The sequence below is a fragment of the Coenobita brevimanus genome, chromosome 51, assembly GCF_032717465.1.
Source record: "Coenobita brevimanus isolate Jiangsu-jjx chromosome 51, ASM3271746v2, whole genome shotgun sequence".
Taxonomy (NCBI): Eukaryota; Metazoa; Arthropoda; class Malacostraca; order Decapoda; family Coenobitidae; genus Coenobita; species Coenobita brevimanus.
Window position 1 is genome coordinate 9,580,930 of NC_137004.1, and position 22,257 is coordinate 9,603,186.

General features: G+C 53.7%; 2 protein-coding genes across 2 annotated transcripts in view; both read right to left on the reverse strand.

Moving 5' to 3' along the window:
• Positions 1-22,257, reverse strand: part of LOC145400082 (histone H2B) — a 99,459-nt gene that overhangs the window by 1,461 nt on the left and 75,741 nt on the right. The gene's annotated exons all lie outside the window — the stretch shown is intronic.
• Positions 11,140-14,060, reverse strand: LOC145400161 (uncharacterized). The gene is made up of 2 exons (XM_080272673.1): positions 14,035-14,060; positions 11,140-13,972 (listed from the first exon to the last, which is right to left on the reverse strand). The coding sequence occupies exons 1-2, from the start codon at positions 14,058-14,060 to the stop codon at positions 11,140-11,142; spliced, it is 2,859 nt and encodes a 952-aa protein (XP_080128799.1).

The following is a 22,257-nucleotide window of genomic DNA, read 5'->3' on the forward strand; positions in this document are numbered from 1 at the left end:
ATGGCTTTATTTTGAACTTTCTGTAAATTTAGAATGTTGCTTTTGGCCGAAAGAGATAGGCTTAATGGTGAATACGTGAGCAGTGGTCTGATCAGTGCTTTATACAAATGAAATTTAGTTGATGGTGTTGCACTACGGAATCGGTATATCTGTGTGAGTGCAGTGCCAGCCACGCCTGCCTTGCCTCGTATGTGATGATGAAATTTGAAGTTTTTATCATATGTAAGACCAAGTACGGTGCAAGTATTCCTAATAGGAATGGGAACGCGATCGTGATCACGCGAATTTAGAAAAAGTGGGCGGGGGTTGGCTGATTTGATACGAAAATATGTTATTGTGCATTTCAAGGGATTCGCTTGAATCCGCCACTTCTGCTCCCATCTTGCAATTCGGTCCAGCTCTATGCTCGCTTTGTTGGTAATTCCGTCAATTGTCGTTGATCGTACAAGTTGAGTAATGTCGTCTGCGTATTGAATGGTGAGTGAATCGTCATGTAGTGGGGTGGGGATGTCATTTGTGTAGAGTGTGTAGAGGGTGGGTGCAAGGACGGAGCCCTGAGGTACACCTGCGTGAAGCTGGAAAAAGTCTGAGTAATTATTTTTAAATTTAATGCGCATTGTGCGGTTGTCTAGAAAATTGCAAAGTAGTTTTTTAATGAGTGAAGGAAAGTTGAATTGTTCGCAGATTTTGTACTTCAGGCCTGCGTGCCAAACAGAGTCAAATGCACGTTTTACGTCACGAGTAATAAGGGCTGTCTTGTATGCATTGCGGATGTTTTGGTTGATATGTAGGTAATTGGTGATGATGTTTAGGGCGTCCTGTGTGGATCGTCTAGGTCTGAAACCAAACTGTCTGGGGGAAAGAAGGTTTTCGTCTTCTAAGTATTGCCGTAATCTAATGTTGATGATTCGTTCGAAAGTTTTTCCTAACACTTCTAGTAAACTGATGGGCCTGAAGTTTAAAGGGTCTGTTGTTGTCTTGTCTTTTTTAGGGATTAGAGTTGCTGTCGCGGTCTTAAACGTTTCCGGAAAGTAGCCGGATGCCAAGGCAGCGTTGTATAAGTGTGTAAGTGCATTTATGAATGTGTTTGGGAGGTGTTTGAGTATGTGATGTCCGATGCCTGTGGCACCCGGCGCCTTCTTTGGAGTTCTAGCGAGCATAGACTTGACTTCTTCGACTAGTATGGGAGCAGTGAGGGGGTTATGTATGTCTAGATTGTTTATGTGTATGTTTGCGTCTGGTGTGATATGTTCGTGGATGGTGTGAAGGTGTTGTTCTATATGTCTTATGTGACGTGTTGCGGCAGGATGAGGAGGGTTAGGGTGGTATACTTGTTGCCATGTATTTTTAAATGTGTTTGTGATTTCCCTGGGATCTGTGATTTCTCTGTTGTTAATAATTAATTTCCTTACTCTAGGTAAGTTACAGCCCTTAAGTCGGCGAATGTGTTTCCAGAATTCCCAGGGTTTTGTTTTTCTGTGTTGTTGTGCAGTTTGTATGAGGCGTCGCCAGTGTGCATTGTGGTCGGATTCAAGGCTATTGATTACATGTGTCCGAAGGTGTGATAGGTCGAACCGTACTTGGCCTAAGTTGTTTTTGTTTAGTTCAAACCGACGACGGTAACACACTAGGAGTCGTTGTGTTCGTATGGATGGTATGAATGTGTGTATAGGTGTGTGTGTGGTTGTGGGTATGGTAATGTTGGCAGTGTTGAGTATGCACGTGTGTAGATGTTTACATTGTTCTTCTATGTCAGTGTGGTGTTTTCCCTCATAGTCAGTGGTGTATTCTTGTTCTGAAAGGGTTTGTGTAAAGGCATCCCAGTCTGCATGTAGGTAGTCATAGTGTGGTGTAGCCTACTGGGGATCAGGATCGGGTTGGTGGAGATGGACATTATAATGGGGATGTGATCAGACCCAGACATAGGGCCGGGGGTGATGTGGTGATGAAAAATGTTAAATGATCTATTGGTGAAGATGAGATCTGGCTTTCCTGATCCCCTAGGTGTAAATGTTGTGAGAAAATCAGGTCCTAGGAAATTTAATCTTTTGTGTTGGTATATAGTGAACATTTGTCTTCCATGATTGTTGGTTGTGTTGTGTTGGAATGTCCCGTGTTGTGCATTTAGGTCTGAAATGAATAGTGTTGGTGCAGTGTTGTTGAAGAGTCTGTTTATGTCTGTGAAGGGGATGCCAGTGTTGGGTCTGGTGTATGTGGTGGAGACTATGAGGGGGCCAAGAGTAGTGTGTGTTTTAACTGCAAGGAAATGTCTGTGTGTCCATGTTGTGATGAAGTCGTGTTTAATGGTGCCTTTAATCATGATAGCAACTCCGTCGTGTGGACCCTCGTCGGTTTGAAGTGTAGTGTAGCCATAGTGTTTGATTTTTCTGGTGTTGTTGGTGCAAGTGCTGTTGAGTAATATTATGTCTGGGTCGTGTTCGTGAATGAGTTGAGTAAGTAGGTGCCTGTTTGCGTAATAGTGTCTAATGTTAAACTGGATGATTTTAAGCATGATGGTGATCGTGTTGAATTGAATCTGAATGTGCTATGTATGTGGTATTTTGGGGGGAGGCAGGGGAGAAGGATGGGGTTCTCTTTTTGGGAGGGGGGCACTACGTTTTCTGGAACGTGATTGATGTGTGTGAACTGAAGGGGAGAGGGAGGAAGGGGATTCGGGAGAGTCAGCCGCCTTGCGTTTGCAAGAAACACTGCGATCTCGATCGCAGGTGAGGGGGGTGGTTGGGGTAGGTGGAGGGGGCATGGAGTTAGGTTGGTTGGGGGTTGTGCTGGTGGAGGGAGATGGGGATGGGGGCTGGGTGGTTTGGTTAGGATGACGTGAATCAGCAGGAGGGGAGGGATGGTGAGGGGGGGAAGATGGGAGTGCTTCTGAGGATGCAGGAGTGGGATGAGGTTTAGGGTGAATGGGTGTGGTGGGTGGGTTGGAAGTGCAGGGGGATGACGAATGAGAGGTGGAGGGGATGGGAGGGGATGAGGTAGGAGGGACTGAGGTGTTGCCAGTTTGCTGTGAAGGGGGGGTGAAGATGTGGGGTGATTTCTTGGCTGTGTGCCATGAAGGGGGGATGACAATGGTGGACATATTGTTGGCGGCTAGAGCATCATTGATGAGGGATGCAAAGGGCACGTCAGAGTACAGAGCTTGGGCTAGGGCGGACATGACAACTGCAGTTACGTTGGGGGGGAAGGGTGAAATGGAAGATGGACTGGGAGGGGTGGTGTTGGTGGGTGGTGGATGAATGGTGGGTGCTTGGGTTGGGGGCTGTGAGTTCTGAGTGGCTTGGGCATATGACATGGTGGATGAAGTTTGTTGGGGTGCAGTGTATGATTGAGGCGGGTTATGCTGTGCAGGCTGGCAGTTAGCCCTTAAGTCCTTTAGCAGATTTTTTCTAATAGGACAGTTTCCGGCGATTGCAATGTGTCCTTCGCCACAATTGATACATTTAGTAGTAGTGCTAGTGCAGTTTGTATGAAAATGACCTTGGGCAGAGCACTTTGAGCATATTTGAGTTTTTTTGCATGATCGAGTTGGATGCCCATACTGGTAACATCTAAAGCATTGAGCAAGATCAAATCACTGTTCGAGTCTAAGGTTGCTGGGTGGGATGATTGTATTGAACGCTTTGACACCGTGTGAATGAAGTTTCTGTACCTCTTGAGGTGAAGCACAGAGAATCTTGATGTTGTTTGAATTGTCAAAGCGAACAATGTGTGTGGCGTGAATGTCTTGTTTGTGTTTGTGTGATATTCGTCCCAGTTCCCTGGGACACGGGCAAACAGAGAGCCCGTCAGAGGTGCGCACTACTTGCGCGAGCTTGCTTTTATCGAGGTGGAGGGTAATCCCTTACCGTAGTAAGTAATGTATTGAAAGGAGCATGGGCAACAATGCCAGCAGCGTCCCTAAAGACGTCACCAGTTCGGGCAAGGGCCGAGTCGAGCTCAGACCTGAGCCTGGTGGTGGCTGGGCAGTCCAGAAGATAATGCAAAAGGGGCTCCTCACAGCTGGCCAAGCAATGTTCACACGGGTCCGGCTCCATACCCCTAATTTGCTTGTAGCAGAGAAACCCAAGACGCAATCTTCGAAGTCGGACTACAATAAAATTAGGTAGACCTGGGGGGGGCAGCAGGAGGGAATAGGACGTGGCAGTAGCATACCATTTTGCAGAGCAAGAGCCCTCCGTGACCCAGAGCTGATGGTCCTCTAGGGATAGTCTTCCTATGGTGGCAGTAAGAGTGCGGATGAGGTGCAAGGGACTAGGTCGTAGTGGAAATGTGATGTCTGGAAGATCACAAGCTGAGCGCGCAGCGTGATCCAGCACGCTCGTTGCCACTGATTCCCACATGTCCCGGGAGCCAGTGCAGGTTAATCGTTGCGCCCCTATGGACAAGAAGTGATGCGAATGTATGGATCGCTGTTAGGAGGAAGACGTTGTCATGCAGCGAGAAAGATCGTAATCTCTGAATCGAGGAAAGAGAGTCCGTGTGGATTATGACTCGGTTGCGACGATGGTGGTGAGCATGGCGCAAAGCACCCAGGATGGCCGCAAGTTCCGCCTGGAAAGCGGATACACCTGAGGAGAGTCGCCAAGCTTCCACTATTTGCCCAGTGACAAAGGCTGCTCCAGCTGCGCCATTGGGGGAAACAGAGCCATCAGTGTAATAGATGGCTGAGTCTGGTAAGGCCAGAGCTGCCACCCTACTGAGACCCTCCTGGCGAAGGAGTGCTGGAATCGAGGAGCGGGGTTTAGCCTCCGATGGACAAAAAATATTAAAAAGAGGAGGATCCCATGGCGGTGGATCAACATATCCGGAAAAGGGGGAGTCGGGGTCTTGACAGAGGCTCGCCGCAGCTCCCAGTCCATGGATGACAGCGGCCGTGTTGCGAGCCCAGTCACGCTGAGGGGCCGGCTCGGGTGGGCGGCCGAGAAGGCGTTTTAGGAGGGCAGTGACGGGCAGGTGAGGCAGGCACTGGATCATCTTCAGTGTGATGATTGCCGCTCGTAAGATAATGCGATGGGCCAGAGACGGCACCCCGCCCTCCATACGCAGATTTTCAATCCGGGTCCAACGTGGAGCACCCAGCATGATGCGGAGTGCATCGTTCTGGATGACCTCCAGAGATCGAGACACTGGTGGAGTGAGACCAGTTAGACAGATGGCACTGTAGTCCACCAGAGATCGGATTGCATGAATATAAAAGGTCCGGAGGACAGAAAATGATGCCCCCAAACTCCGCCTGGAGAGGTATCTGAGAGCAGCCATTCGGGTGGAAGCACGTTCCCTCAGATACCGTACATGGCAAGCAAAGGTGAGGCCCCCATCTAGCCAAACCCCCAGATACTGGTGGACGGTGACCATTGAGAGCTGATGACCTCCAAGCAGCAGTGGAAAGTCGGGGGGGCGGAGGCCAAAAGGCAGACACTTCGTCTTAGCAAAGTTGATTTTAAGCCCTAGCTCGTTGCACTTTGCGTGTAACCGAGAAAGGGCCAAGTCTGCCTGTTGAAAACAGTCTCTCCGTGTAAACACGAGGGCCAGATCGTCAGCGTAACAGAGTAGAGTTATGCCAGGCCCATATTCAACAAAAAGGAGCTCCTCCATCAGGACATTGAACAGGATAGGGCTCAAAACGCTTCCCTGGGGGGTGCCATTGGTATGCGGGTGAAAAGGGGAGAGGTGCCCCTGAAAGCGGACCCCCGCAGTGCGGCCACTAAAAAAATCCCGGACCCAGGATATGAGCCTGCCCCCTACTCCCCTGGCCGCAAGAGCTGCCAAGATAACGGTGGGGTTCGCCAGTTCGAATGCCTTCTCGAGGTCGAGGAAGATGGCCATCCCCCGTCCGCCCCTCAGCTCCCAAGGAATGATGCAAGGCAGTGGGTGGCACTCCTGCCTGGGTGATATGCATAAATCCTTGGGTGCAGCGGTCCCAGCCGCCAAGCAAGACGAGCCCGCACAACCCTCTCAGCTGTCTTTGCAAAGCAACTGAGCAGGGAGATGGGGCGCATGGCAGTGGGATCACGAGGTTTCGGAATCGGGTGGATGACCGCCATCTTCCACGACCTCGGTAGAACGCCCCTCAGACCACGAGAGGTTGAGCAAATCAAGCAGACGCTCTCTACCGCAATCTCCAGCATGACTTAAAATGGAGTACGTGACCCCATCGAGCCCTGGTGCAGTGTCCTCCCGGCGCCTCAGCGCTTTTTGAAGCTCTCCGCTGGTGATGGGACAGTCAGCGGGGTCAGGTGTATTACACGCCGTCTGAATGGCCGCAATGCGAGAGGCGGACAGCTGCACTTGTGAGGCTCGGACAGACTGCGGGAGATTGGAAGAGGCTGAGCGGTCAGCGAAATGCTGGGCAAGACGGCTGGCCTCAGCGGCAGGGTCAGGGTGAGAGGGCGGACGAGGAGGACGTGGATCGGAGATGAACCTGATTCTCCCCCACATCTCACGGAGCGTGGAGTGAGAATCCAGGGTGCGACACCATCCGATCCACGCCTCCTCTTTAAGGCGACGCTTTTCAGTAACCACATGCCGAGTCACAGCAATCAGGTACCGGCGGTGCGGAGATGTTCGCGCCGCCGGTACTGCCTGCGTGCTGCATTCAGCCTATGGTTCAATTCCCTGACCCTGTCGCAGTAAAACCAGCCATCCCGGTAGCATCTCGCCGGCGCCGCTGCAAAGGAATGGCAAGAGAGGCAGCGTGCGAAAAGATATTTGCTGCTGGATTTGCCCGGCTCTCGAGGTCTGAGGCGGGAGAGGCTGTCGCAAAGGCCGCCGGGAGAGCACGGTCAAAGGCCGCCCAGTCCGCCTGCGTAGATCCCATCGTGGTGTGGGAGGCGGGGGAGGGGAGGGGGCGAGAGGCAAGTCAACAAGAGTAGCGAAGTGGTCACTCGCAAGGTGTGGGTGGAGTGACCATGACGCCAGGCCTGACAGAGGGGTTGAGACAAAGGAGAGGTCGAGGCGACCTCCTCCAATATGAGTGGGCTCTGTCGTGTTGTTTAGGAGGGAGACACCACCCATCTCCTCCAGAAGTAAGGAAATGTGCCGTCCTGCTTCATTGGACTGAAGAGGCGATGACAGAAGGGCGTGGTGGGCATTGAAGTCGCCCCCAATGTATACTGCCCCCCTGGCAGCTTGGGAGAAAAGTTCCCCCAACTCCAGGGTGCTCCTCTGGCTTCGGTATACATTGTATACCGTTAGGGGCGACGTCGCCAGATGGAGAACCACGCCCTGAACCTCCACACCAGGTCCACAGAGAAAGGAGGGGACTCACAATCCGTGCACGCGATGTGGTCCTGGACCAGAACGGCACATCCCGTGTAACGCCACGAATATACGGGAGGAGATGGGTGGTGTATCCCGAGAGATGGAAAGTGGAATTGCCTGGGAGCAGGGTCTCCTGCAGGAGAATGACATGAGGGCGGTCCCGTGCGGCCGCCTCCTGCAAAAGGGGGAGCTTGCTCCGTGCTCCCAAGCAATTCCACTGGAGGAGCCTGAGAGAGCGGTCTACTGGCCGTCCGGCGACAGTTGCGGACGGTCGTTCTCCTGCAGCAGTGGTGAGGCCCTGTCCATCACTTTGGACCCTGATGGTGGTAGGGTTTGCCCTAAACGATGGCCGCTGGCGAGGCAGCTGTGCGGTGGAAGACTGAGCATTGGGAGGTCGTGGCTTTACCCTCTTGGACGGGCGAGCTGTCCTGTGCAGTGTGGGACGGGGTCGCCCTGCCGAACGAGCTGGGCGGCGAGGGGACAGAGGAGTACCTAGGCTCGCCATCTTCCTCTCTATCGCCCGGTCCACCAGGCGATTGGCAGCTTCGGCAAGAGGCTCGGTTGGGAGAGGGATGTCGAGGGTCGACGCTATTGTCTTCGCAAGGGTCAGCGCCAGCTCCGTGGCAAAGGTCCTGAGCTCCTCCGTTGTGAATGAGATCACTGGAGGAGCGGGAGCGGTTGGTGGACTGGGTGTGGAGCCAGGCACTGGTGGTGGTGGAACAGGCAGTGGCTGGCTGGTCTCTACAGGTGGAAGTGCTGGTGAGACAGGCGGCTGCTGGCGGTGGACCTCGGCTGTGGTCTGGACCACAGTCAGGGCTGAGGGCAATGGAGGGAACTCCTTGTCGCTGAGAGGTGGTGGGCGCTGGATGAGAGGGCGGCGCTGTTGGCCCCAGATGAAAGTGCCGGGGGGAGCTGGAGTAGCGCTGGCGGCCTGGTTCTCCTGCACAAACGCTACCTGCCTCTCTCGACCCTGGTTCACTCGATGAACCCGTGCGGGGCAGCTGGGGTGCCAGGCGTGGTGTCGCCCGGAGCAGTTGGGGCACTTGGCCGCAACTGGTTCCTTCGCCTTGTACCGCTGGAGGCACTCGGCCGTGTCGTGGCCGCCACTGCACATGCCGCAGATGACGGGGCGGTTGCAATTGGCACGGTGGTGCCCGTAGCGTTGGCAGCGGTAGCAACGGAGAGGCTCTGGGGTGAAGGGGCGAAGGTGATATGTTCCCCAGTTCCCCAGGTCTATGGCAGGGATCAGAGGACCCCGCAGGGTGACAATGACCTGTCGAGTCTCCTCTCGGGTCCGCGTGTTTTGGCATCGGGTTGCCTCCTCGACTTGAGGGTGGTGAAGGAGAATCTCTATGGGCATTCGCAAGGGATAGCCCATGACCACTGCCTTCGTAGACTGTTGACCTGGCATCAGCTCTACTAGCTTTACAGGGCAGGCCTCGTCCTGCAGGGCTGTTCTTAAGAGGTCGTAGGCTCCCTCGTCCTGTGGCACCAACACTGAGCTTCCATCCCGACCCATGAGATTGGAGCAGCGTAGCCCTGGCAGGTGACGCTCTAGTGCAGCCACGGCGTCGTAGCTCGTCGCATGCCCGTCCTGGACCGGCACACGGAAAGCTGGAAATGCAGAGCGGGGAGGCGGACGCACAGCTACCGACACGGAGGGACGAGCAGCAGAGGGATCCCTGAGGGGAGGCCCAGTGCGCACTGCCGGAGAAGGGCCGTTTCCCTGGCGAGCACGCCTCGATCCCTTGCGCATCACGGGGGTGAAACCCTCATCTTCCTGCAGAGCGGAATCAGCAGAGGGGGGGAGCTGAGTCGCAGCAGGAGCCTCTGAAGTGCCCCTGGTGGAAGAGAGAGATGGTGGAGCAAGTGTAACCTCCTCCATAGCCTCATGTCGGCGGGCCGCCTTGGCAGAGCGGGTAGAGTCACCACGCAAGCGAAGTGCCGCTCTCGTGGATGTTAGGGTAGAGGGGTTAGCACACGCGGCCTCGTGAGCGGACGAGTGGGAGCTCGAGTCTGAGCAGTGACGCTCCCTCTTCGTGCCTGGGGTTGGGCAGGGGTTGGTGGGCATCAACTGTGTATGGGGGTGGGGGTATTGCCCCGGGGGCCTTGGGATGCTGGATCCCTTCATGCTCACCGGAGCAGGCCAAAAAAAAAAAAAAAAAACTCAGTCAAAAACACACACACACACTCACACAGACACCTCACACACACAACCACTCAAAAATCACAAGCAAACAAAATACAGAAAAGAGGCCAGGTCCCTACAGTGACGGGCAACCTATGCTCCCCGCCCTCTAAAGGGCGATGGGAAACCCCGCCACTGCCCCTTCGGGTCTTCCCTACTCTAACAGAGCCGCCCTCACCGCCTCCTATAACCAGGCCCTAAAGGCCCCCCTTCATGGAAGTGCCCTGACGGCACCCCTTCAGGGTTCGGCGTCGTACTACGGTGAGGTACACTAACGGCAGGCCAAAAAAAAAAAAAAAAAAAAAAAAAAAAACACCCACACACTCAGTCACAAACACACACACACTCCCACTCACACCCAGGCAATCTGAGACTAAGTCTCAGAAAAAACCTGTAAAGCAAAAGAAAAGCTTCCTCAGTGCCAGAGACTAAGTCCAAACTGGCAAAAAAACGAGGCGAAACAGGCGAAATTCTCCACGAGTGAATGAAACAGAGTTCACAGCTCGAGAGAAAACGGCCAGACCTCCGCACCCGACAGAGTCTGAGCTAGGAGTGCGTGAATGTCGTTTTTCAGGGACAGTTCAGTCATGAGGTCATCATCGGTGTGTCTGAGAACATATTTGGTAACATTACGGGCAATTATTGTACAGGCAGCTTTTAGCTCAGGAGTTGAGATCAGCTCATATCCAGCCTGGGAGTATTTGGGCAGGTTACTGGGGGAGAGGTATGAATCAAGATGAGCCTGAGAGGCCAAGGTGATCTTAATGACTTTGTCTTTTGCACTAGAAAAAAGGTTAACAAAGGGAGTTTCAGTGATGCAAAAAAAGGTCTGACCAGGGTCTGAAGGCAGGGAGGGGAGGGTACATTTAAACTTAACTGAGAAAGCCATCATTAATCAAGGGGGAGGGAGGGGGGGAGTGTAGCGCATGACGTTAATAAAAAGAGGGGGAAGAAAACCAATCACCACACTTTTGCACAGATCCCGGGGTGCAATGGGTGTGCAGGATGAGGTGTTGGCGCCGTTACCCTGATCACTAAACTTGTTGTGAGAGCAGGGTGGTTCCAGATTGTTAGGACCGAAGTCCTAGCCAATCTATCACCAGCAAGATGGGAAGGAAGTAGGAGAACAAAAAAGGCCGAGTCTCTCAGGTGCACGGCTATATCTCCTGGACCCCCGACTACTGTTATGGCCGTGGCCCCAACAAGGTAGTGGGGGGGTCCCGGAAGTATCTCCGAATTCACAAAAGAGCAGGGGTTAGTAATAAAAGAGAAATTAGAAGAAGACAGGAAAAGAGGTAGGAGGAATGATGTGAGTGAATTTTATTAATGAGGTGATGAATGGGTGAAGTTTATGAAATGAGGTGATAAGTGGGCGGGTAGCACATGCCGACAAAGTCGTTAGCAGCTGATAAAGGCAGGGAGTCACAGAGTGAGAGCTGAGCGAGCGAGCGGTCGAGACACGCGTGCTTCTGGCTAGGCGTCGTCACCAAGTGATGGGGGCCGCGTTCGTTCGTTCGTTTAAAGTTTTCTGCACCTTTAGTGCAGGCCGGGCCATCTATTAGCCCGGTTTGTGTGGGAAGGCTTGTAAAGTAACTGGGAAGATGGCATGTCACTGCGGTGCCTCTAGGGCTTAGCAGCGCATTGCGTTCTTCTGCTGATTTTTTGGGGGAGGGTTATTTAGGAGGTGGGGCAGCTTGTGCCACTTCTAAGAGGGTGCGAGTTGGTATTGTGGCGATGATATCGGCGGCTGCCTTGCGGAGCGTGCATGGGGGAATGGGATGATTTTCGGATCTTAGTGTGTCGGGATTAGGGTAGGGGGGTTTGACCCGAAGGCGAGATGTGGCAGGGCAGTTTAGCAGGTAGTGAAGGAGTGGTTGAGAGGTGGGGGCCTCGCAGTGTTCGCATTCTGTGGGAGAGGTGTTGTTGGTGGTGATTTCAGCTTTGCACGCGAATCCCAGCCGGAGGCGATGAATGTGGTTGAGGAGGCGGTTGTCTTTGGGTAGTGGCTGCATAAGTTCAGTATATTTGGTGGCCTGGGCAAACCAGGTGGCAGATGGAGAACCGAGTTTGACTTCTGCCTCATGATCGATGTGGTTGCGTCTGGCTGTTCGTTGCTTGATCTTTTGTTTGATGCGTGATAGGCTTGGGGGTATGTCTGTGTCAATGTGGGGGTGGGCTGATGCATGTTTGGCTGCCATATCAGCCCTCTCATTCCCCTTTATTCCAACGTGGCTGGGGATCCAGTGGATGGTGATGGATCCCCCTGCCTCTCGGATCTGTTGGGCTGTTGCATGGATGTCAGTGGTTAGTGCGAGGTTGTCAGAGGGTGAAAATTGTTTAAGGACATGGATGGCGGCAGTGGAGTCAGAATGAATGATGATGGTCGAGGAGGGTGCGGTGTGAAGGGCGTCTTTTAAAGCTGCTGCAATAGCAGCGAGTTCGGTTTGAAGCGTGGAAGCGCCATTTGTGACTCGGAAGCCGTGACTGTGGTCGCCGCACACAAAGGCTGCCCCGGCTCGTGTGTCCGTAACAGAGCCGTCCGTGTAATAAGTGACGGCATCAGGGGGGGTGATTGAAGCAATGCGTTGCAACCCCTCTTGGCACAGCAATTGGGTGGGGGTGTTAGCTTTGTTTGGCGAGTCTGGGAGGAGGAGGTTGTATAAGGGTGGGTTCCAAGGGGCTTGGGGGCGGTAATGAGGGGAAGGAGAGTCGGGGGCTTGCATCATAGCAGAAAGGTTTAGGGCGTGGATGGCGCGGGCAACACTGTGCATCCAGCTCCGGGAAAGGATGTCAGGGTGAAGGCCGGTTGCAGCTTTTATGCGTGAGAGGAGGGGAAGGGGGGAGGCTGTGTGGGCCAGTTTGATGGCTAGGCTTGTCACTCTTGCCTGGATGCGATGGTGGAGAGATTCTAGGTTGCATTCTAGGCGGAGGTTGCATAGCTTGGTCCACTGAGGAGAGTTGGTCATAATCCTCAGGGCTTCATTCTGAATGACCTCAAGTCTGTTTGATTGGGCAGTGTCGATGGTGAGAAGGACAGGGGCGGAGTAATCAACAATGGACCTTACAGCTTGTATATAAAAGAGACGGAGGACTCTGAAGGATGCACCTCCCCCTTTGCCTGCTAGGGCTCTGAGCGCGGAGGTACGCGTTCTGGTTTTCTCCCTGAGCCGTGTCACTTCACCTCTGAAGGAAAGGTGGGAGTCTATTGTTACTCCAAGGTATTTGTGGGAGGTTACGAATTCAATGGACGTGTTTCCGAGTCTTAGTTGGTCTGTGGGAGGCCCAATACCCAGGGGGAGAGCTTTGGTTTTGTTGATGTTAATTTTTAGCCCCAGTTCTCTGCATATATTGGTGAGCTTAGAGAGAGCCCTTTGTGCTCGTGTAAAGAAGGGGCCTTGATGGATAATGAGGGCAAGGTCGTCAGCGTAGCAGAGTAGGCGGGTTCCTGGGCCTAGATCAGTACATAAGAGGCACTCCACAAGGGTGTTGAACAGAGTTGGGCTGAGGATACTGCCTTGTGGAGTGCCATTTTGATGTCGGTGTGGAGCAGACGTGTGTCCTTGGAAGCGGACAGCAGCTTCACGATCCCGGAAGAAGTCGTCGAGCCAGCAAAGGAGGCGGCCCCTCACACCCTTGTGTGCCAAGGTTGCCAGGATTGCCTCAGGACATGCAAGCTCGAAGGCCTTCTCGAGGTCAATGAAGACAGCAAGTCCTTTGCTTCCTCGGAGTTCACAGAGGAAGGAGCCAAGACATTCTGTGGCCCCTTTGCCTTTGGTATATGCAAAAGTGTAGCGGTGAGGGGGGGGCAAGCACCATTGGAGGCGGTGGAGCACCATGCGCTCAGCCGTTTTGCCGAGGCAGCTAAGAAGAGAGATGGGCCTGGGGTTATTGGGGTCATTTTGTTTGGGGATTGGGTGTATCACAGCATGCTTCCACTGCAAGGGCAATCGGCCTAAGGTCCAAGAGTGGTTGAGGAGGTCCAGAAAGGCCCTCTCAGCCACTGGGCCCGCATGTGAAAGCATGCTGTAAGTGATTCCATCTAGGCCAGGAGCTGTATCTGTACTGCTTTTCTTTGCTTGGGCCAGCTCATGTGTTGTGAAAGGGCGATCAGACTCGGCTGGGGTGTTTTGGCTGATGTGGATCATTTCGGCTCTGTGTTGGTGGAGTTCCTCCTGCCGGCGTCTGATGTCATTTGGGAGTTGAGTGGGGGAGGTGCGTCTGGCAAAGGTCTCCGCTAGGTTTTCTGCCTCTTTGCGGGGATTTGGATGAGTTGGGGGTCGGGCCGAGGGGGGGCTGGAGACCGCTTTCAGTTTTTTCCATATAGAGCCAAGGTTAGAATGTGCTCCTAGTGACTGACACCACTCCAGCCATTTCTGTTCTTTGATGCTGTTTTTCTCAGCGATGGAGTGCTGGATGACTGACTGGAGATATCTAAGTGCCTCGGGGGTGGGGTTGGCCCTGTAGATCTTTTTGGCCCTGTTTAGATGGTGATTGAGTTCTTTGACTCTGGGGCAGTAGTACCAGTGGTTTTTGTGGTGGCGCTTAATGGGGGTGGTGGTGGGAATTGCCGTTCCTGCTGCTGCTTGAAAGGCATTGATGATCTGGTCAGCATGTTCCTCTAGGTCCTGTGAGGGATCGCTGTTGATGAGGTCGTCTAGTGTGTTCGTGAAGAGACCCCAGTCTGCGCGCTTGGTGTTCCACCGGGGGGGGGGGGCCAGGAGGTCTGAGGAGTCGGGTGATTGGGATGGTGCAGAGGATGGCATGGTGGTCAGAGGTTAGAGTGGGGTGGATCTCCCAAGTGGAGTGACGTGCTAGCGTTGACGACACGAGGGAGAGGTCTAGCCTGCCCCCTTGTAGATGTGTTGGAGAGTCAGCGTCGTTTAGGAGAGTGATGGTTGGTGTTTCCTCCAAGACTGTAGCTAGGTGGCGTCCTGTGGGATTTGTGGGGCTTTGGGAGTTAAGGCAGAGGTGGTGGGCATTAAAATCTCCGCCAATAAAGACTTCTTCTGTGGCAGAGAGTGAGAGTAGCTCCCCCAGTCTTAGGTCGGCCGTGGGTGAGCGGTAGAGATTATATATTTTGAGGTGGCCTTGTGCTAGGGTGAGGTCCACACCCTGAATCTCTGCCTCAGAACAGTCTGGCAGGGGGCTGATGGCGGCTGCAGGAATGTGTTCTCGGACGAGGATGGCGCATCCTCGAGGACCACCACGCACATAAGGTAGTAGGAAGGGGGTGAAACCCCGCATACGCAGTGGGCGGTGCTTGCTTAAGAGAGTCTCCTGCAGGAGGAAGATGTCTATATTGTCTTTGTGTGCGACTTCTTCTAGCAGGGAGCGGCGTGCAGAGGCACCGAGGATGTTCCACTGCAGTATGCGGAGGGAGGTGGGAGTTGAGGTGTTGGCGGTGTTGCTGGTGTCTCCTAGGTTGTTTGGGTGGGAGTAGGAAGGGGGGATCTGGAGCGGGGTCTCCCTCTCTCCACAGAGCACTTGCGAGGTTGGTGGGGTTGGGCTTTCATTGTTTTTTTGTGCTCGGTGGGTCTGTCGGTAGACAGGGAACGGTTTCTGGCGTCTCGGGGTGTGTGTTTTGTACGGTTGTGTTGTCTGTGGCATGGTTGATGTGTGGGGTCTGAGGTGGCAGGAGGTGGAGGAGGCTGTGGTGAGGTTTGTTGTGGGGGAGTGGCTTGGGTTAGGTCTTCGGGGGCAGTGGTGTGGGGGTCGGGATGTTCTATCCAGTTCTGGATCGTTGAGGATATTGCAGAGCGGAGGGGGGCTTGGATCTATGGGCCGATTGAGGACATGTTCCAGCATAGACACCATTGTGTTGCAAAGCATACGGCCTAGATTTTTTATGTTTTCTGCCTTGAAGATGAAGTGATCTTTGGGAAGAGTGGTGTCTGGTTGTGGGGTTTGTGTGAAGGCTTCCAAGGTTGTCTGAGTGCTGGCGTCCTGCTTTTGGCGTGTGTCGGGAGGTGGTTGGCAGTGTGGCTGTGTGGGTGGGGTGCGTGGTTGGTGAGGTGGTTTTGTTGGGGGGTGGGGAATTGCCTGAGAAGTGACAGTGGGGGTTGGTAAGGGGGGAAAGTCGGTGGTCAGCTGGGGAGGGGGTGGAGGTGGCGGGGGTCGGTGGGTGGCAGTACGTTGGCCCCAGGTGAAGGTGTTTGAAGGTGCTAGGGGAGCCGTGAGGTGGCCTTGGACCCAGCGCACCTCTCTCTCCATCCCCAGCTGAACACGTTCCCTTCTGATCGGGCAGGCCTTGTTCCATGCGTGATGGGTCCCGCTGCAATTTGGGCAGCGTGCAGCGACCGGTTGCTGAGCCTTGATCTTGGTAAGGCAAGCCTGGGTGGCGTGGCGGCCGCTGCACATTGCACAAGTTGGCGGGCGGGAGCATCGTGTCTGGTGGTGTCCATAACGTTGACAGTTGAAGCAACGTAGGGGTTCTGGTGTGTAGGGGCGCAGCTGGTATTTGCCCCATGTTCCTAGGTCGAGGACAGGGGGAACATGGCCACGCATGGAGACTATCACCTGCCTTGTTGCTTGTCCTTTGACATGGCAGCGTTCTGCGTTTTCGACGATGGGGTGAACTAGGATGGCTGTCATGGAAAAAGAAGTTGGGTATTTAGTAAGTACGTATTTGTGTAGACTGAGGTTAGGATCTCGCTTTTGGATGTTGATTGCTTCCCCAGCCACGGAGTCAAGGGTGGTCAGTGCATTATGGGTGGCGTCATCCAGTGGGACAATGGCTGTGTCCAGATTTTTTAACTGAATGGTTTTAAATTTGAGAGAGGGGTGTGCAGCGGTTATGGCAGTGACAATGTCATACGTGGATGAAAAATTTTCGTTTGGTGTGATGATGAAGGCAGGGTATTTGTGATGAGGTTGTGTGGTGGGGAGAGGGGGTTGCATTTGCTGGTGGTTGTGGGCATGGGGGATGAGGGGTGTGGCTGATGCAGTGTGAGCTTTTGCAGCAGAGAGGGAGGTGGCTGGTGGTCCCAGAGGGCAGGCGCTCTTGGCAGCCGGTCGTCTTTTTTTTTGAACAAGAGTGAAGCCTTCATTGTCGTCTTGCGGTGGGGAAGGCTCTTGGGCGGAGGTTTCGGGGTTTCCGTGAGGATGTGCGGAGCTCGTGGGGTCAGTGGCGTTGGCAGAGTCGTGGTCGGAGGTTCGAGGGGAGATGTCTGTGTCCATAACCGGGGTAGAGTCAAAGAAATCTTCAGGATCGTAGTCAGGTCCGGTCAGGCGTGGTTTTTTTGCTGATGATGTCGGTGCGGGAGCTGTCTGTGTCTTGGCTGACGTGGGCTCCATGCTCGAGATTTTCAACACAGCGAAAAAAAAGAAAGAAAAAAAAAAAAAAAAAAAAAAAAACAAGGGGAAAAAAAATATATATATATATATATGTATCTAACCGATAGATATATATATATGTGGGAGGTATTTATTTACTCAGTCGTTCATTCATTAGTTCTAAGCAGCACACATACATATATACACCCATACACACATGTATATTCAAATGAAATTAAATATACCTGAGTGCATGAATGTAAATCGGTATGTATGCTTAAGCAAGAACAATGAAGGAATCGATCAGGATAAATAAATTATCAGCTACAATCCGGCGGTTCCCTACAGTGCCGGGGGGCCTAACTCCCCGTCCTCTAGAGGACGTCGTGAGAGTACCCCGACACTGCCCCGTGAGGGACTTACCTAACCCCAGCCCTAACAGAATGCCTACCCTTGCCGCCTCCTATAACCAGGCCTCTAAGGCCCCCCTTCATGGAAGTACCCTACGGTATCCCTTCAGGGTTCGGCGTCGTACTACGGCAGGGACTCTAAGTGGCAGCCGGAAAGCAGCTGATATGGGGAAAAAAAAAAAAAAAAAAAAAAAAAAAGAGAGAGAAAACACAAGGTTTCCTTAAGCTGTGATGACGTAAAAATCGATCTCTGAGCTGGAGGAGAGACAGCTGTGGAAGTCTTGGGTTACGCTATCCACGTTTCACTATGGAGCGAGGATGTTAACACATCAGGTGATGGCGCGGGAAAGCCGGATCGCGTGCCCTCCAATCCCGAAGGAGATCCGACGCCCTCCAATTAGAGCGCTGTATGCTTCTGGCTACAGGCTAGTGGAAGGTTGCAGGTCTCTGCAGAGAGATGTGCTCGGTGCGGCAGCTGGTGAGAGACTGATGGAGGAGCCAGGGGCCGCGTTCGTTCGTTCGTTCGTTTAAAGTTTTCTGCACCTTTAGTGCAGGCCGGGCCATCTATTAGCCCGGTTTGTGTGGGAAGGCTTGTAAAGTAACTGGGAAGATGGCATGTCACTGCGGTGCCCCTAGGGCTTAGCAGCGCATTGCGTTCTTCTGCTGATTTTTTGGGGGAGGGTTATTTAGGAGGTGGGGCAGCTTGTGCCACTTCTAAGATGGTGCGAGTTGGTATTGTGGCGATGATATCGGCGGCTGCCTTGCGGAGCGTGCATGGGGGAATGGGATGATTTTCGGATCTCAGTGTGTCGAGATTAGGGTAGGGGGGTTTGACCCGAAGGCGAGATGTGGCAGGGCAGTTTAGCAGGTAGTGAAGGAGTGGTTGAGAGGTGGGGGCCTCGCAGTGTTCGCATTCTGTGGGAGAGGTGTTGTTGGTGGTGATTTCAGCTTTGCACGCGAATCCCAGCCGGAGGCGATGAATGTGGGTGAGGAGGCGGTTGTCTTTGGGTAGTGGCTGCATAAGTTCAGTATATTTGGTGGCCTGGGCAAACCAGGTGGCAGATGGAGAACCGAGTTTGACTTCTGCCTCATGATCGATGTGGTTGCGTCTGGCTGTTCGTTGCTTGATCTTTTGTTTGATGCGTGATAGGCTTGGGGGTATGTCTGTGTCAATGTGGGGGTGGGCTGATGCATGTTTGGCTGCCTTATCAGCCCTCTCATTCCCCTTTATTCCAACGTGGCTGGGGATCCAGTGGATGGTGATGGATCCCCCTGCCTCTCGGATCTGTTGGGCTGTTGCATGGATGTCAGTGGTTAGTGCGAGGTTGTCAGAGGGTGAAAATTGTTTAAGGACATGGATGGCGGCAGTGGAGTCAGAATGAATGATGATGGTCGAGGAGGGTGCGGTGTGAAGGGCGTCTTTTAAAGCTGCTGCAATAGCAGCGAGTTCGGTTTGAAGCGTGGAAGCGCCATTTGTGACTCGGAAGCCATGACTGTGGTCGCCGCACACAAAGGCTGCCCCGGCTCGTGTGTCCGTAACAGAGCCGTCCGTGTAATAAGTGATGGCATCAGGGGGGGTGATTGAAGCAATGCGTTGCAACCCCTCTTGGCGCAGCAATTGGGTGGGGGTGTTAGCTTTGTTTGGCGAGTCTGGGAGGAGGAGGTTGTATAAGGGTGGGTTCCAAGGGGCTTGGGAGCGGTAATGAGGGGAAGGAGAGTCGGGGGCTTGCATCATAGCAGAAAGGTTTAGGGCGTGGATGGCGCGGGCAACACTGTGCATCCAGCTCCGGGAAAGGATGTCAGGGTGAAGGCCGGTTGCAGCTTTTATGCGTGAGAGGAGGGGAAGGGGGGAGGCTGTGTGGGCCAGTTTGATGGCTAGGCTTGTCACTCTTGCCTGGATGCGATGGTGGAGAGATTCTAGGTTGCATTCTAGGCGGAGGTTGCATAGCTTGGTCCACTGAGGAGAGTTGGTCATAATCCTCAGGGCTTCATTCTGAATGACCTCAAGTCTGTTTGATTGGGCAGTGTCGATGGTGAGAAGGACAGGGGCGGAGTAATCAACAATGGACCTTACAGCTTGTATATAAAAGAGACGGAGGACTCTGAAGGACGCACCTCCCCCTTTGCCTGCTAGGGCTCTGAGCGCGGAGGTACGCGTTCTGGTTTTCTCCCTGAGCCGTGTCACTTCACCTCTGAAGGAAAGGTGGGAGTCTATTGTTACTCCAAGGTATTTGTGGGAGGTTACGTATTCAATGGACGTGTTTCCGAGTCTTAGTTGGTCTGTGGGAGGCCCAATACCCAGGGGGAGAGCTTTGGTTTTGTTGATGTTAATTTTTAGCCCCAGTTCTCTGCATATATTGGTGAGCTTAGAGAGAGCCCTTTGTGCTCGTGTAAAGAAGGGGCCTTGATGGATAATGAGGGCAAGGTCGTCAGCTTAGCAGAGTAGGCGGGTTCCTGGGCCTAGATCAGTGCATAAGAGGCACTCCACAAGGGTGTTGAACAGAGTTGGGCTGAGGATACTGCCTTGTGGAGTGCCATTTTGATGTCGGTGTGGAGCAGACGTGTGTCCTTGGAAGCGGACAGCAGCTTCACGATCCCGGAAGAAGTCGTCGAGCCAGCAAAGGAGGCGGCCCCTCACACCCTTGTGTGCCAAGGTTGCCAGGATTGCCTCAGGACATGCAAGCTCGAAGGCCTTCTCGAGGTCAATGAAGACAGCAAGTCCTTTGCTTCCTCGGAGTTCACAGAGGAAGGAGCCAAGACATTCTGTGGCCCCTTTGCCTTTGGTATATGCAAAAGTGTAGCGGTGAGGGGGGGGCAAGCACCATTGGAGGCGGTGGAGCACCATGCGCTCAGCCGTTTTGCCGAGGCAGCTAAGAAGAGAGATGGGCCTGGGGTTATTGGGGTCATTTTGTTTGGGGATTGGGTGTATCACAGCATGCTTCCACTGCAAGGGCAATCGGCCTAAGGTCCAAGAGTGGTTGAGGAGGTCCAGAAAGGCCCTCTCAGCCACTGGGCCCGCATGTGAAAGCATGCTGTAAGTGATTCCATCTAGGCCAGGAGCTGTATCTGTACTGCTTTTCTTTGCTTGGGCCAGCTCATGTGTTGTGAAAGGGCGATCAGACTCGGCTGGGGTGTTTTGGCTGATGTGGATCATTTCGGCTCTGTGTTGGTGGAGTTCCTCCTGCCGGCGTCTGATGTCATTTGGGAGTTGAGTGGAGGAGGTGCGTCTGGCAAAGGTCTCCGCTAGGTTTTCTGCCTCTTTGCGGGGATTTGGATGAGTTGGGGGTCGGGCCAAGGGGGGGCTGGAGACCGCTTTCAGTTTTTTCCATATAGAGCCAAGGTTAGAATGTGCTCCTAGTGACTGACACCACTCCAGCCATTTCTGTTCTTTGATGCTGTTTTTCTCAGCGATGGAGTGCTGGATGACTGACTGGAGATATCTAAGTGCCTCGGGGGTGGGGTTGGCCCTGTAGATCTTTTTGGCCCTGTTTAGATGGTGATTGAGTTCTTTGACTCTGGGGCAGTAGTACCAGTGGTTTTTGTGGTGGCGCTTAATGGGGGTGGTGGTGGGAATTGCCGTTCCTGCTGCTGCTTGAAAGGCATTGATGATCTGGTCAGCATGTTCCTCTAGGTCCTGTGAGGGATCGCTGTTGATGAGGTCGTCTAGTGTGTTCGTGAAGAGACCCCAGTCTGCGTGCTTGGTGTTCCACCGTGGGGGGGGGCCAGGAGGTCTGGGGAGTGGGGTGATTGGGATGGTGCAGAGGATGGCATGGTGGTCAGAGGTTAGAGTGGGGTGGATCTCCCAAGTGGAGTGACGTGCTAGCGTTGACGACACGAGGGAGAGGTCTAGCCTGCCCCCTTGTAGATGTGTTGGAGAGTCAGCGTCGTTTAGGAGAGTGATGGTTGGTGTTTCCTCCAAGACTGTAGCTAGGTGGCGTCCTGTGGGATTTGTGGGGCTTTGGGAGTTAAGGCAGAGGTGGTGGGCATTAAAATCTCCGCCAATAAAGACTTCTTCTGTGGCAGAGAGTGAGAGTAGCTCCCCCAGTCTGAGGTCGGCCGTGGGTGAGCGGTAGAGATTATATATTTTGAGGTGGCCTTGTGCTAGGGTGAGGTCCACACCCTGAATCTCTGCCTCAGAACAGTCTGGCAGGGGGCTGATGGCGGCTGCAGGAATGTGTTCTCGGACGAGGATGGCGCATCCTCGAGGACCACCACGCACATAAGGTAGTGGGAAGGGGGTGAAACCCCGCATACGCAGTGGGCGGTGCTTGCTTAAGAGAGTCTCCTGCAGGAGGAAGATGTCTATATTGTCTTTGTGTGCGACTTCTTCTAGCAGGGAGCGGCGTGCAGAGGCACCGAGGATGTTCCACTGCAGTATGCGGAGGGAGGTGGGAGTTGAGGTGTTGGCGGTGTTGCTGGTGTCTCCTAGGTTGTTTGGGTGGGAGTAGGAAGGGGGGACCTGGAGCGGGGTCTCCCTCTCTCCACAGAGCACTTGCGAGGTTGGTGGGGTTGGGCTTTCATTGTTTTTTTGTGCTCGGTGGGTCTGTCGGTAGACAGGGAACGGTTTCTGGCGTCTCGGGGTGTGTGTTTTGTACGGTTGTGTTGTCTGTGGCATGGTTGATGTGTGGGGTCTGAGGTGGCAGGAGGTGGAGGAGGCTGTGGTGAGGTTTGTTTTGGGGGAGTGGCTTGGGTTAGGTCTTCGGGGGCAGTGGTGTGGGGGTCGGGATGTTCTATCCAGTTCTGGATCGTTGAGGATATTGCAGAGCGGAGGGGGCTTGGATCTATGGGCCGATTGAGGACATGTTCCAGCATAGACACCATTGTGTTGCAAAGCATACGGCCTAGATTTTTTATGTTTTCTGCCTTGAAGATGAAGTGATCTTTGGGAAGAGTGGTGTCTGGTTGTGGGGTTTGTGTGAAGGCTTCCAAGGTTGTCTGAGTGCTGGCGTCCTGCTTTTGGCGTGTGTCGGGAGGTGGTTGGCAGTGTGGCTGTGTGGGTGGGGTGCGTGGTTGGTGAGGTGGTTTTGTTGGGGGGTGGGGAATTGCCTGAGAAGTGACAGTGGGGGTTGGTAAGGGGGGAAAGTCGGTGGTCAGCTGGGGAGGGGGTGG

What these genes read in the sequence shown, in the direction of transcription:
- LOC145400161 (XM_080272673.1), bottom strand. Translation starts at nt 14,060, where the DNA reads ATGCCTTTCAAGCAGCAGCAGGAACG. An exon ending in TTCAAGCAGCAGCAGGAACG is followed by an intron (nt 13,973 to 14,034) that starts GCAATTCCCACC and finishes CTACTGCCCCAG; the next exon opens with AGTCAAAGAACTCAATCACC.